General features: G+C 39.7%; 1 protein-coding gene across 1 annotated transcript in view; it reads right to left on the bottom strand.

Annotated features, from left to right (window-relative positions):
- Positions 1-11,126, bottom strand: part of stxbp6 (syntaxin binding protein 6 (amisyn)) — a 37,964-nt gene extending 26,838 nt beyond the window's left edge. Inside the window, exons 1-2 of the mRNA XM_089004840.1 lie at positions 10,873-11,126; positions 2,141-2,362 (exon numbers count right to left, since the gene is read on the bottom strand). Coding sequence (XP_088860966.1) covers positions 2,141-2,294 — 154 coding nt within the window. The 5' untranslated portion in view covers positions 2,295-2,362; positions 10,873-11,126. The remainder of the gene's footprint in view (positions 1-2,140; positions 2,363-10,872) is intronic.
- Between the last annotated feature and the right edge of the window lie 1,058 nt (positions 11,127-12,184).

Raw genomic sequence — 12,184 nt, 5'->3', positions numbered from 1 at the left:
TGTAAGGCACCGCATGGAGTCCGGTGATCAAAGACAATGCTCGCTAACTGACTTGGAGCATGTTGAGCCGCTGGCTCCTTTCCAGCGAACACTCCTATGATGACGTGAGGGCATTGAAACAATTCCGTGCGAGCCGACTCGGTCCTATCGCCGCTTTATGGGCTCGCGGTTCAGTCGTGCGCCTTATTTGGAAAAAGACGACGCCAAAAAGAAAGAAAAATGGATTGAATAAAACTGAGCTGAGCAATAGTGTTGTTCTGACTCTGGTCACTTGGAGGGCAAACAACAATAAGCTCTGTGAGGAGAGCCAGACTTCACACAGGACTTTGCGCTCCAAGTTGGGAGCTAGGCCAGATCGTTTTATGATTCCGCAGCTTCAGAAACTGAAGGAATGACCTAAGGTTCAACACGAAGCAGGAGAACATCCCACTGACTGCTCTTGTTTATTGCGTAACCAAGGAAAACCTTTAGCCACCTATCGGTATAATGTTAAGAATGTGCAACTAAATTTCTCAGGAAAACATGTTTTCACCAAGAACCGCCATTGGCCACCAAAACCTTGACATGTGCAACAGTAGGGTGCCGTTACTTTTTCAAAATTTGCCAATATCGAACAAGACAAATGAAGCTACTTCTCATGATCCTACGACTGAGTCAATAGAAATCATCAAAGAAACGCTACTAGCATTGGTTCTTAAACTGGGTTTGATCGAACCCTAGAGGTTCTGTGAGTCGGTCTTAGGGGTTTGGTAGATCCTCCGCCGCAGAGGTCTACCCCTCAGTCTCGTCTATTAGTGGGCACAGTCATTGAAAGAAGGGTTCGGTGATGAGCATATGGAATTGGTGAGGTTCGATGCCTCCAACAAGGTTAAGAACCACTGCGCTAGAGTGTTTAAATCTGCTACCCATTTTTTACCAGTACAATGTCTTCTTGCTGCTGAAAAAAGAAATCATAACAACACGCTTGTCATCATACACTGGCTCCAAACTCCTTTTCTGAACCTGATAATGTCCCTTTCAAACTGCCCGCGGATATTGTGGACGGCGTTAATGGCGGTGCCTGGCCCTGGCACTTTCGAGCATGTCGCCATCGCCACAGTCGGGCTCCTCACTTAGTTTGCGGTTCTCTTTCAGCTGTGATATAGCGCATATTATATAACTCGGCCACTGTCTCGCCCCGGGGGCTTAAATTTTACAGTAGGTGGAAGTCTCGAAGTCCCCTCCCTCTCCTATCCATTAGATGACTGGTTCACTCATTTGCTCCAGCAGTCATAGTCTAAGACAGAGGTTCCCAACTTGCTGACTTTGTTTAGCGTGTTGTTGATTTCTTCCTGTTTGATTAAATCTACTAATGATGAACTCAGATGGGACTGACTTCCTGGGATACGAGAAAACAATGGTAGTCAGGAAGAGCCGTGTCTATGGTTGTGCACAGTAGTCACCCAGTTCTCCATCTAGAATCTCCAGTTGGACCAAAATTCTTCCGCTGAGTTGAGTTTAGTGAAAATACTACTTTTTGTGTATTTTAGTACTGACTAACGTCTCTTCATACAACATGTTTGTTACTAAACACCTCTAGGGAAGAACGTGGGTTATGAAAGTAATTTCAAAAAGAATTTTGTGAGGCTTGGAACGAATTAGCACGTTTACATGGAAAATGCGTCTTGACATACAAAATTTTCTAGTTAAGAGATTTCTTCCAGAACCAATTTTCTTCGTAAGTAGAGGTTTTAACCTTTCTCGTTCCACTTTTTGGGGGCACGCCACGGTTAACGTATTGATTTTTACCCATGACCAAATGAATGGCACGAGCAGCGATGTCGCTCCAGAGTTCATCTTTCAATAACCCGCAGCTGTAAAGACTTCAAAGTTCGACGATCCTGTGAAAAATAAATTACCAAGCCCTTGCTGTTCAAACGATGAATGCTATGCATGAGTGATTCAATTTACAGGCAGCGAAACAAAAATTAATCCAATTTGTCACGAAACAATGATTCAATTTGAGCGTTAATCGGATCCGGATTGACCTACAGCTCAGCGTTTAATTGATTTAGCGTGTCATTTTATCAGTGAAGGAAAACAAGCTCATGATTGCGGACATAGGCGTGGGAATTAAAGCAGACATTTCAAAAGGTCTGACCTGAGAGGCAGATGAAGGTCATGTAGTCTCCCTGACCGCCAGTCGCCAGGAAAGGAATTTTCTTTTTGGTCTTTCGCTTCACTTGCACGGCTGCTAACATCTTCTCGTCGTGGGGTAGGAAGACCTCCTTGTTGATGGTGGCTTTGGCACTCATCTCAGAAGCCGGCGGGTCGGCTGGCGAAGGGCTTCGGCAGGGGGGCGACGGCAAGGTGCGCTCTCAGGCTGCGTCGGTGCGATAGAACGGGGGAGATGAAAATTGAGGACTTGCGGTATTGTCTCAACAAGTAATCTTAGAATTAAATAAAAGTGCTTCACGGTGACATGGAGCATGATCAATCCAACACATATTTTTAAGTAGAAGATGGATATTGCGATGTATTGTACCGTTATTGTCAACTCGCCAAATCCCGATTCCCCATTCAGATGAATTGAAATCCCACTAATCCCTTCCAGACCCCCTAAAATAACAACAGTAGTTCTTTCAGAATGGACTTTTAATCAAGAAAATTTCCCCTGCATTATATAAAATTAAAATACAATATGAAATACACAAAAAAAACATTTGTAATGTATTTTCCGTTGTATAAGGCGCACCCAAAAGCCTTGATTTTCTTCAAAATATGACCCTGCGCCTTATACGCAGGTGCGCCTTATTTGTGAAGTAATATTGAGCCACAACAGGTCTAGCAACGACTGTCAGCAGCTACAAAATTCATTTCCCCCTGTAGAAGAGTTTGTGTTGTCTTATATTTGGAAAATGTATATATTTATAGATTATATTTGGAAAAGTTATTCATTTATTGAATGTGCGCCTTATACTCCGGTGTGCCTTATACAATGGAAAATATGGTAATTATCGGGGAACATATTTATGACGGGACCTAAAGTTGAACTGCCTTATACCCGGAGCCAAATGTCGAACGCAGAAATAAACACAATACGGCTCGGTATCTGGTTAGCATATATCATGCTGAAGAAAATGCTTTGAGCGGTATGTCAATTTTTTTATCAATACACCCAAATCGACTAGTGACATTTGTTTAGTGTGGAATGTGAGATCCTCAGTTGCAAACAGGAAGCAACGCATCATAAAATTGTCTGTCTAGTCCTCAACTTTACAAGCCTGAAGTCGACGTCGCTGGAACGAAGTGGGTTAATTCGATCCGTATGTTTTCCTGACATCTGCGGATATGATCAGCCACACACTCGAGACACTCGCAAAACATCCCAAAACCGCACCAGTCGCTCTGAACAGACGACAAATCAATTTGTCATTTGTAGCCTCGCGGATTGAACTACTGTGCGGAGTGTCCAAAAAAAGCTATGGATTGTTTCGAAGTAGGCTAATAAACAACAGCATAAAAGAATGACAAAGTTGCTTTATTTCATCACTGCGACCTTTCAAAAAAAGTAATAAAGTTGGCTGGAGCAAAGAAGCAAGAAGCAGGCTAGAGTGAAAGGGGTAAATAATACACAAACAAATGAGTCTAGTCGAGGCTGGAAGGGCGCTATTGTTGGCCGCGGGTCATTGTTGTGTCGGGGGGGATGACGTCAACCTCCAAGGAACAGAGTGGAACATAAAAAGATTTGGCACCGGACTAAAAAGCATTTCTGGGAAGAAAAACAAAACATTTTGCTGGAGTTTGGAAATGAATAATGCAAAAAAAGGAATAACGGGAGTCTTTTTAGGCATAGCGCGTAAAGCTAAGTGATCGAGATCTAATAGCAACAACTGTTTGGCCTCAAAATCATAATGGAATGAAAATAAGTGTATCTGTTCCTCAAGCCGCCATTTTGTTAAAACAAATGTTAAAAAACAAAATAAAAATGTATGTTGGTGTCTAAATAGATTAATCTCTGGCTTGTACCTGACACGAGCCCGTTCTCCTAACAAGGAAATGGCAGCCGACTTTTTTTGTCCACTATTCCCCACCCCCAGTCCTCGGTTAAAGCCACACGTGATTGGTCAAGAACGCAGCAGTGAGGGGAGGGGGGTACAGAAACACAGAGCTGCAAATAAAAAAAGATAGGCAGACGACAGAGAGAGAGTGAGAAAATGGATAGAAAATAGTGACATTTGGACTCGTTTCAACTTTATTGATAGTTCAAAGCTAGAGAGTAGACTGCAAGGTTAAAATATCCCATCAATCGGGCTCCACTAATAACCTGCACAAGCCATCTGCACACAGCTTTCAACCCAGCTAAACAGAACACAATTGATGAGGAACTAGGTAAAATTATCGCAGAGAAAGCATGGCAACTTCACTCGGGTATCGTCAAGAGGCAACCTGGAAGTTCGTCATCCATTGATGATTTCAAGGCTAACCACGGATGGTTCGAGAACTTTAAGTGTCGTACAGGGATTTATAGTGTCATTCGTCATGGTGAGGCAGCCACTTCGAACGATAAAGCTGCCCAAGATTACAAGGAATCATTTCTCAAGATGGTGGAAGAAGAAGGCCATCAACGACCATCACAAAGGTAAATAAAATGACTTTATTATACAGTACGGTTTATTTCTTTAATCACAATACAGTAGCACATTTATTATACATAAAATAAGGTATATTTTGTGTAGTTTTAAGGCTTCAAAAATTAGAAAGTACAAAATTATGTTTTATGGGGACCTGGGAACGGATTATTCTCATTTTAATGGTTTCCTATGGGAAATTAATGTTTGGGATACATACTTTTCGCCTTACACACTGTCTGGCAACCAATTAAGTTCGTAAGCCAGGGTATCACTGGATAACCATATATGAACATTTTCCAATTACATATCAAATCTATATTCCCCATTCAGATGAATTGAAATCCCATTAATCCGTTCCAGACCCCCCTAAAACAACAACAGCAGTTCTTTCAGAGTGGATTTTTAAGAAAGAAAAATTGTCCGGCATTAAATATAATTAAAATACAAGATCTAAATTTAAAAAAAAATAATGTACCGTATTTTCCGGTGTATAAATTGCACCAGATTTCAGAATCAGAATCAGAGTCAGAATCATCTTTATTGCCAAGTATGTAGAACACACAAGGAATTTGTTTCCGGTAGAACACGCTGCACGAGTATCGTTGTCAAAAAAACTGCTAAGTGGCACTATACAGTTCCATTTTGGCTACTGTTGAAAGAGTTCAAAGAGTTAATGGCTTGGGGGAAGAAGCTGTTTAAATGTCTGCTGGATTTGGTGCGCATGGATCGGTAGCGCCTGCCTGAGGGGAGTAGCTGGAAAAGGTGGTGGGCAGGGTGCGGAGGGTCCAGTAGGATTTTCCGCGCCCTAGTTTGGATTTTTTTTTTATTTTTTTTTTAATTGCAATCCAATGTGAAAGACACTTTAAATCAGAAACCCTCCTGCTCTTCATCTACCCGCAAGCTGTCACCAGGCAAAGGCAAGCGTCTCCCACCCCCGCCCCCTCAGGTAGCCCACTGAAGCATGAGAACACAAAGAAAGAAAAAAAAAAGACGACAGACAGAAGCTTCCGGGCAGTAAGATGTAACCAAGTATGATGCCAAGTGTGTGCCTCGACTCTGAGCCGCCTTACATAATGTTAGACGGACTGAGTGGGCCTCATTGCCGGCGCGGAGGCCAAAAAAACGTACATAAATTTCACAGACGATTATCACCCAGTAAGAAAAAGCGCGGCATTAACTCCCGAGTGTACAGAGTGTACGGCCAAAAGGGACCGCTCGTGCTTGCTTCTTGGCTTGGCCAAAAAGAGGATATTTTATTTGTATGGGGCGGGGGGCAGCAGCTAGCCCTAAAAGACATTGTTGCATCTTGCCGCTTCAAAATCATTAGCTTCCATGGAAGGAAGCAAGATAGAAGAAGCTGGTGGGGGGGAGGTAGCATCACAGCATTCCGAATGCAATTTAATTACGTATGTGCTAAAATCAAATAAAGGGTATAAATTGATTGCGTTCTATTTTGAGAGAAAGACGATTCATTCATTCATTCATTTATTCATTCATTCATTCATTCATTTTCTTGGTATGGTTGGTATTTCTTACTGTATTTATTTATTCATTTGTGTATGTATTTATTCATGTACAGTATTTATTTATATATCTGTTTTATATATGTTGATGTATGTGTTTATTTATTTGTTTGTTTTTCTTGTTTCTTGTTTGTTTATTTGTTACTGTCTATATTTATGTACAGTAAAGTCTCGTTATATCGATATTCAAGGGAGTCCGAAAAAATATCGATATAACCGGGACTATCGATATATCCGACCCTGTTTGCATGTAATTTTCTCCGTGCGGGCATAGAAATAGTATCGATATAACCGGGACTATCGATATATCCGATATCGATATAACGAGACTTTACTGTATTTATTTGTGGATGTATTCATCTGTTTATTTATTTATGTATTTATTTGTGTAATAATATATTTGATTTATAAGCGCCTTTCAAAACTCTCAAGGACACTTGACAGGCACAGCATATTTTTCTCTGCGGGTGAGCAGCGGCAGCCACATGCGCCAGCATTCACTCAACCTGGAAATAACAAAGTAAAAAAATATATGTACGATGTATTTATTTATTTATTTATTTATTACTTGGTATGTTTATTTGTTACTGTATTAGTTTGTTTATTTATTTCTGTATGTATTTATCAGTTTATTTATGTAGTTATTTGTATATGTATTTATTTATGTAGTTATTTGTGTATGTATTTACTTATGCAGTTATTTATATATCTGTTTTATATCTGTTTATGTATTTTTGTTTATTTACATGTGTTGTTTACATGTGTTACATGTGTATTTATTTATTTATTTTCTTGGTTTGTTTATTTGTTACTGTATATATTTATTCATTTATCTGTTTTATATATATATATATATATATTTGTTGATGTATTTTTGTTTATTTATACATGTATTTATTTTTTACCTACATTGTTTTATTTATTTAGTTATTTATTTATATAGTTATTTATCTGTTTATTTATATATATGTTGTATATACCCGTTTGTGTATTTTTGCACGTTTGCATGTGTTCATTTATATAGTTATTTGCATATATATTTCTGTCTTGATTTATCTAATTGTTAATTAAATGTATTCATTCATTAAGTTTTTTATTTATCTGTTCATCTAAGTATTTATTTACACTATATATTTATGTAGTTATATATCTGTTTATTTACATATCTGTTTCATATACATTTATGTATGTGTTTATATATACACAGGTATTTAATTATTTATTTACCTCTTTATTTATTTACGTATTTACAAGTTTATTTATTTATTGGTTTATTTGTGTGCTTATTTGGTTATTTATTGATGTGTGTTTTAATTGATTTGTTTATTTGTGTATGAATTGATGTACATTTTTGTTTATGTGTTTATTCATTTATTCATTCATTTATTTATTTATAACATCATGTAACATGCTTAGGTTTTGGACACTCGTGTGGCCGCTCTGCTCATGTTTTGATCTTGTTCAACGTGGACCGAGGAAGGTGGTCTGAGGCTCAGGGAATTTTGTATGAAATTGAGGGCTGTCACTTCTTTGGGCGGCCCTCGACGCAGTGCATACAAATGTGGGCGGGGTATGCTGGAGAGTCAAGATTTACATTTCGGTGGTGGCCAGCCAGGTTTCTGTTTTGCAACGTGCTTACGCTCCACAGCTCCAGCGTGTCTCATTTTCATCAACAAAATACAGTAACTGCCTTCTTAAGTCATGTCATTCCCAGGAACAATTCTCCTTCTTTCTGACTAAAGGTGCGGTATGACCGCCTGACCCAAAAAAAATGTCGTTGTTTTTTTGAAGCAGTTTTACAATGTATCATTCCAAAGCTACACTTGGGGACTCGTGCACAAATCTCTCTTGCTTTCAGTCAGTCTTGTAAAAACATTTTTTCCCCTTCCTCCTGGCATCCAAAGCAACGCATTTATATTTTATTGCCTCAAAGCGGTGCTGAAAAACAAAAGTACAATTGCTTATCCAGGCTAGAATTCAACCTTCTGGAAAATAACATTTGATTAGCTTTCCAGCCATTTTAATATTACATTTTGTCCAAACAAGTAAGAAAACCCTCATGACTTCCTGACTTCCTTTGTTTGGTTAGTTGAGTTTTTTTTACAGGGCATTTTGAGCTACTGAAAAGTTGAATAAAGAGGCTTTTTATGAGCGGCCTTGTGGCAGAATCGCAAAGTTGACTGTGCATGTGACGTCCCGGGCAACTCTGGAAAATAACAGTCCAGTCAAACAAACAATCGTGTGACTGTTGAAACTTCTCGTGTGCAAATTTAGATCACTGCGAGATCTCAAATAAGACACACATGAAAGCAAGCAAGGCGATCGGCAAACCGTGACTGAATAAAACCTAGTCAGGCACCAAAAATCTTTTTGGGCAATATATATGGAAAATACTGAGTGATCGATGATCAAAAGATATTTCACGACAATACAATACATATTGATTTATATGGCAAAGCACTTAACATGGACAGGTATCATATACAGGAAATAAAGCAGTCACAAAGATAGTAGAAAGCACCAGGGAGTGAAACCAAGATCAAGTCGTAATCATGCCGAGTCGAATGCCAAAGAGTATAGGTGAGTTTTGAGACGGGTTTTAAAGATGGGCAGAAAATGCCAAATGTTCAGTGGCAGGTCATTCCAGAGAGTGGGACCAGCAACGGAAAATGCCCGATCCCCTCTGAGCCTGATTGGTTTTTGGCAAATCTAATAATGTCTGGTCAGAAGTCTTGAGGTGTCAGGAGAGGTAAGGAGGAACGAGGCCATTTAAATATTTAAAGACAAATAATAAGATCTTGAAACGAACTCTGAAATGCATACATATGGAGCCAGTGAAGAGATGCCAGAGTATGAGTTATATGCTCCCTCTTACGAGTACCAGTCAATACAAGCAGAAGGATTCTGGACCAGCAGGAGACGCTTCATGGAGGATTGGCTGACTCCAAAGTAAAGAGTATTACAGAAGACAATAAGAGCTTGAAAAGAACTCTAAAATATATATATATAGAGCCAGTGAAGGGATGCCAGAGTAGGAGTTATATGCTCCCTCTTACGAGTGTCAGTCAAGACAAGCAGCAGCATTCTGGACCAGCTGGAGACGCTTCATGGAGGATTAGCTGACTCCAAAGTAAAGAGCATTACAGAAGACAAACAATAAGATCTTGAAAAGAACTCTAAAATGTACAGGGAGCAAGTGAAGGGATTGCCCGAGTAGGAGTTATATGCTCCCTCTTACGAGTACCAGTCAAGAGGCGAGCAGCAGCATCCTGGACCAATTGGAGACGTTTCATGGAGGATTGTCTGACTCCAAAGTAAAGCGCATTTAAAGTCACTGAGCCGAGATTTTATTCAGTGGAACAATGGGTTTATCCAATGTTGTCAATGGCATAAATAAAGGACGTCTAGTGTGCAACCTAACAGCAGACGTTGATGTTGCAAGTCAAAGAAATACAGAGCAAGATAGAAGCTTATCTTTTATAGCGTAGCAAAGCAAATTAAGCCCTGCCCCGAAACTCTTTCCAGGGAAGAGACAATCATTTTTTTCTTTTCTTAAGTGGGTTAGTTGGACCTCACAGATGGGAACACGGGTCAGATAAGAAGCCTCTGGGCTAAGCACAGCCAAAACAAAACAAACAAAAAAAAAAAAAAAAAACAGATGAACAAATTTAATCTTTCACAGAGACCAACGTGTCCATCTGAAGGTTGTCCTTTGGATTTTGTCAACATTCAACATTTCTTTTGAGAGAAATTTCAGGGCTACTTGGATTGAATTGGATTTATCTTCATTAGTATCGCAGTGGAAAGATTTACATTTCACAGCAGCAAAGTCATGAAAGGAAGAAGAAAGGAATGAAAGAAGTAGAAAAACAAATTATACAGCTGCTGCTGAAAAGGCAGCCACTCTCGTGGCGCCATCTTGAAGCCAAAAGAACAAAAATGGAATGGAATGTTATGTCAAAAAATTAAGAAATACAAATTCAGTTTTTGTGTGCTGATGACAAAAATTGAAGCCTTTTTATGTTAAATTGGTTTGGTCCTTTTTCCCCCGACAATGGACAACATGGAGACAAATTATCGCAGACAAAGCACCTACAAGGGATCATTCCTCAAGATGGTGAAAGAAGAAGGCTACGTTCCTCATCAAGTGTTTAATGCTGATGAAACCGGCCACTCCATTCCATCAAGCCATCAACGACCATCACAAAGGTAAATAAAATTACTTTATTATACAGTACAGTTTATTTCTTTAATTATAATACCATAGCACATTTATTATATGTAAAATAAGGTATATTTTGTGTAGTTTTAAGCCTTAGAAAATTAGAAAGTAGAAAATTATGTTTTATGGGGACCTGGGAACAGATTATTCTCATTTTAATGGTTTCCTATGGGAAATTAATGTTTGGGATACATACTTTTCGCCTTACACACTCTGTCTGGGAACCAATTAAAGTTCGTAAGCCAAGGTATCACTGTATTCTGTGTTCCTGCAATTTGAGTGAACATGGGGAAAAAAACAGGCACTGCAATGGACACATTTTTGCACATCGTCTTGCAGTGAATGTGTTAATTGGCTACCTGCACATGAACACACGTGTTGCGATAGCGAGAAGGAAAACGGTACTTGAAATTACTGCATTCATGGAAACTACTTCGAACACGAGTAAAAACAGGAAAAAAAACAGTCTGTATTTTACACAGCTGACAAGTACACGTCCACATTATTTACTCACCGGCTCGTGTGCTTTGAAACGTTCACGTCCCGTCGTGGTCGTATCCTCCCCCCCAAAAAAACTACCTCGTCGTGTCCAACATGTCCTCGCTTTGTGTCTTTTACCGTCCACAGTCGGTTGACTCTCGTGAAGCGTGACAGGAGTCTTCTCGTCGGACTGACTGCCACTGAGTGAGTGAGCGTCAGTCGGTTCCGACGAAGCGCCGGCAGCAGGTTGACACACGAATACACGCACGCCCACACGCGTTTACACACGGTCTTTCATTAGACGTACGCAGCCATGTTTTGGCGGGGGGAGTGGCTGTGTTTGTGCTCATCATTGGTGGAAAGTTGTGAAGTACAAAGGCTTTGTTCGTGTATTTATTTTGTTGGGATGATTTCTTCCATAACATTTGATTTGAATCTGTATTTTGTAGTTAGGCTGAACAATGATTATTTTAATTGCGGCCTCATCACCCCCCCCCCTTCTTTTGTCCACGTTCTTTCCCGGAAGTGGTTTTTGACTGGCGTTTTGCTTTTATCGGCTTTTAAACAAGCCTTTCGAAAATGGCTAAGGTAAACATCAGCATCGTAATGTGGGCGTGTGGGTGTGTTACTTCCGGGTTGAGTGGACGTAGTGTCGTTGACAGCTTAAAATGCGTTTATAAACGAAATTTATAATGAGAATTATTATTATTATTATTATTATTATTATTATTATTATTATTGAGTTTGTATCATTTTTTTAGGTGCTGAAACTTTTTCTGAGCATCTTCATCTTTATTAAGTTCATGGAGTTGCTTGTTCTGTAGCCACAGAGGGACACAACCCAGTGTCTTCTTGTGCCGGTCCCAAGCACGGATTAATACAGACGGTTGTATCAGGAAGGGCATCCGACGTAAAAGCTTGGCCAAAACAAACATGCGAATCAAACCTCTGAAGATGGAGGACACTGATTCGCCGTGGCGACCCCTTGAAGGGAAAAGCCAAAAGGAAAATAAGATTATTATTATTATTATTATTATTATTATGAGCAATAGCCCGACTGGTGAACATGTTTTCTGAATAATATCAATACTGGAACAACTCCTGGGCGAATGAGGAGGACGCCGAATCTCCATCGTTGATACTTACAGGTGGAAGTCACCCTTAGCCAATGAGATTCCAGGATGATGCTCGGTAATATCCAATGGCAGTCCCGCTATGCGTATGTTGCGTTCAGGATCCTCGGAGTTTATATAAGCCCTTTATACTGTATTTTTACCTTTCGTGTCATGAAATTTCTTTCGTAATAAGTGGCCAAAGTTCTCCTGTTGACGTGGTTCGTAACTTGA

This window comes from Hippocampus bargibanti, linkage group LG09 (genome assembly GCF_051943395.1).
Source record: "Hippocampus bargibanti isolate YZ-2025 linkage group LG09, ASM5194339v1, whole genome shotgun sequence".
Lineage (NCBI taxonomy): Eukaryota > Metazoa > Chordata > Actinopteri > Syngnathiformes > Syngnathidae > Hippocampus > Hippocampus bargibanti.
This window is presented reverse-complemented; position numbering and strand designations above follow the sequence as displayed.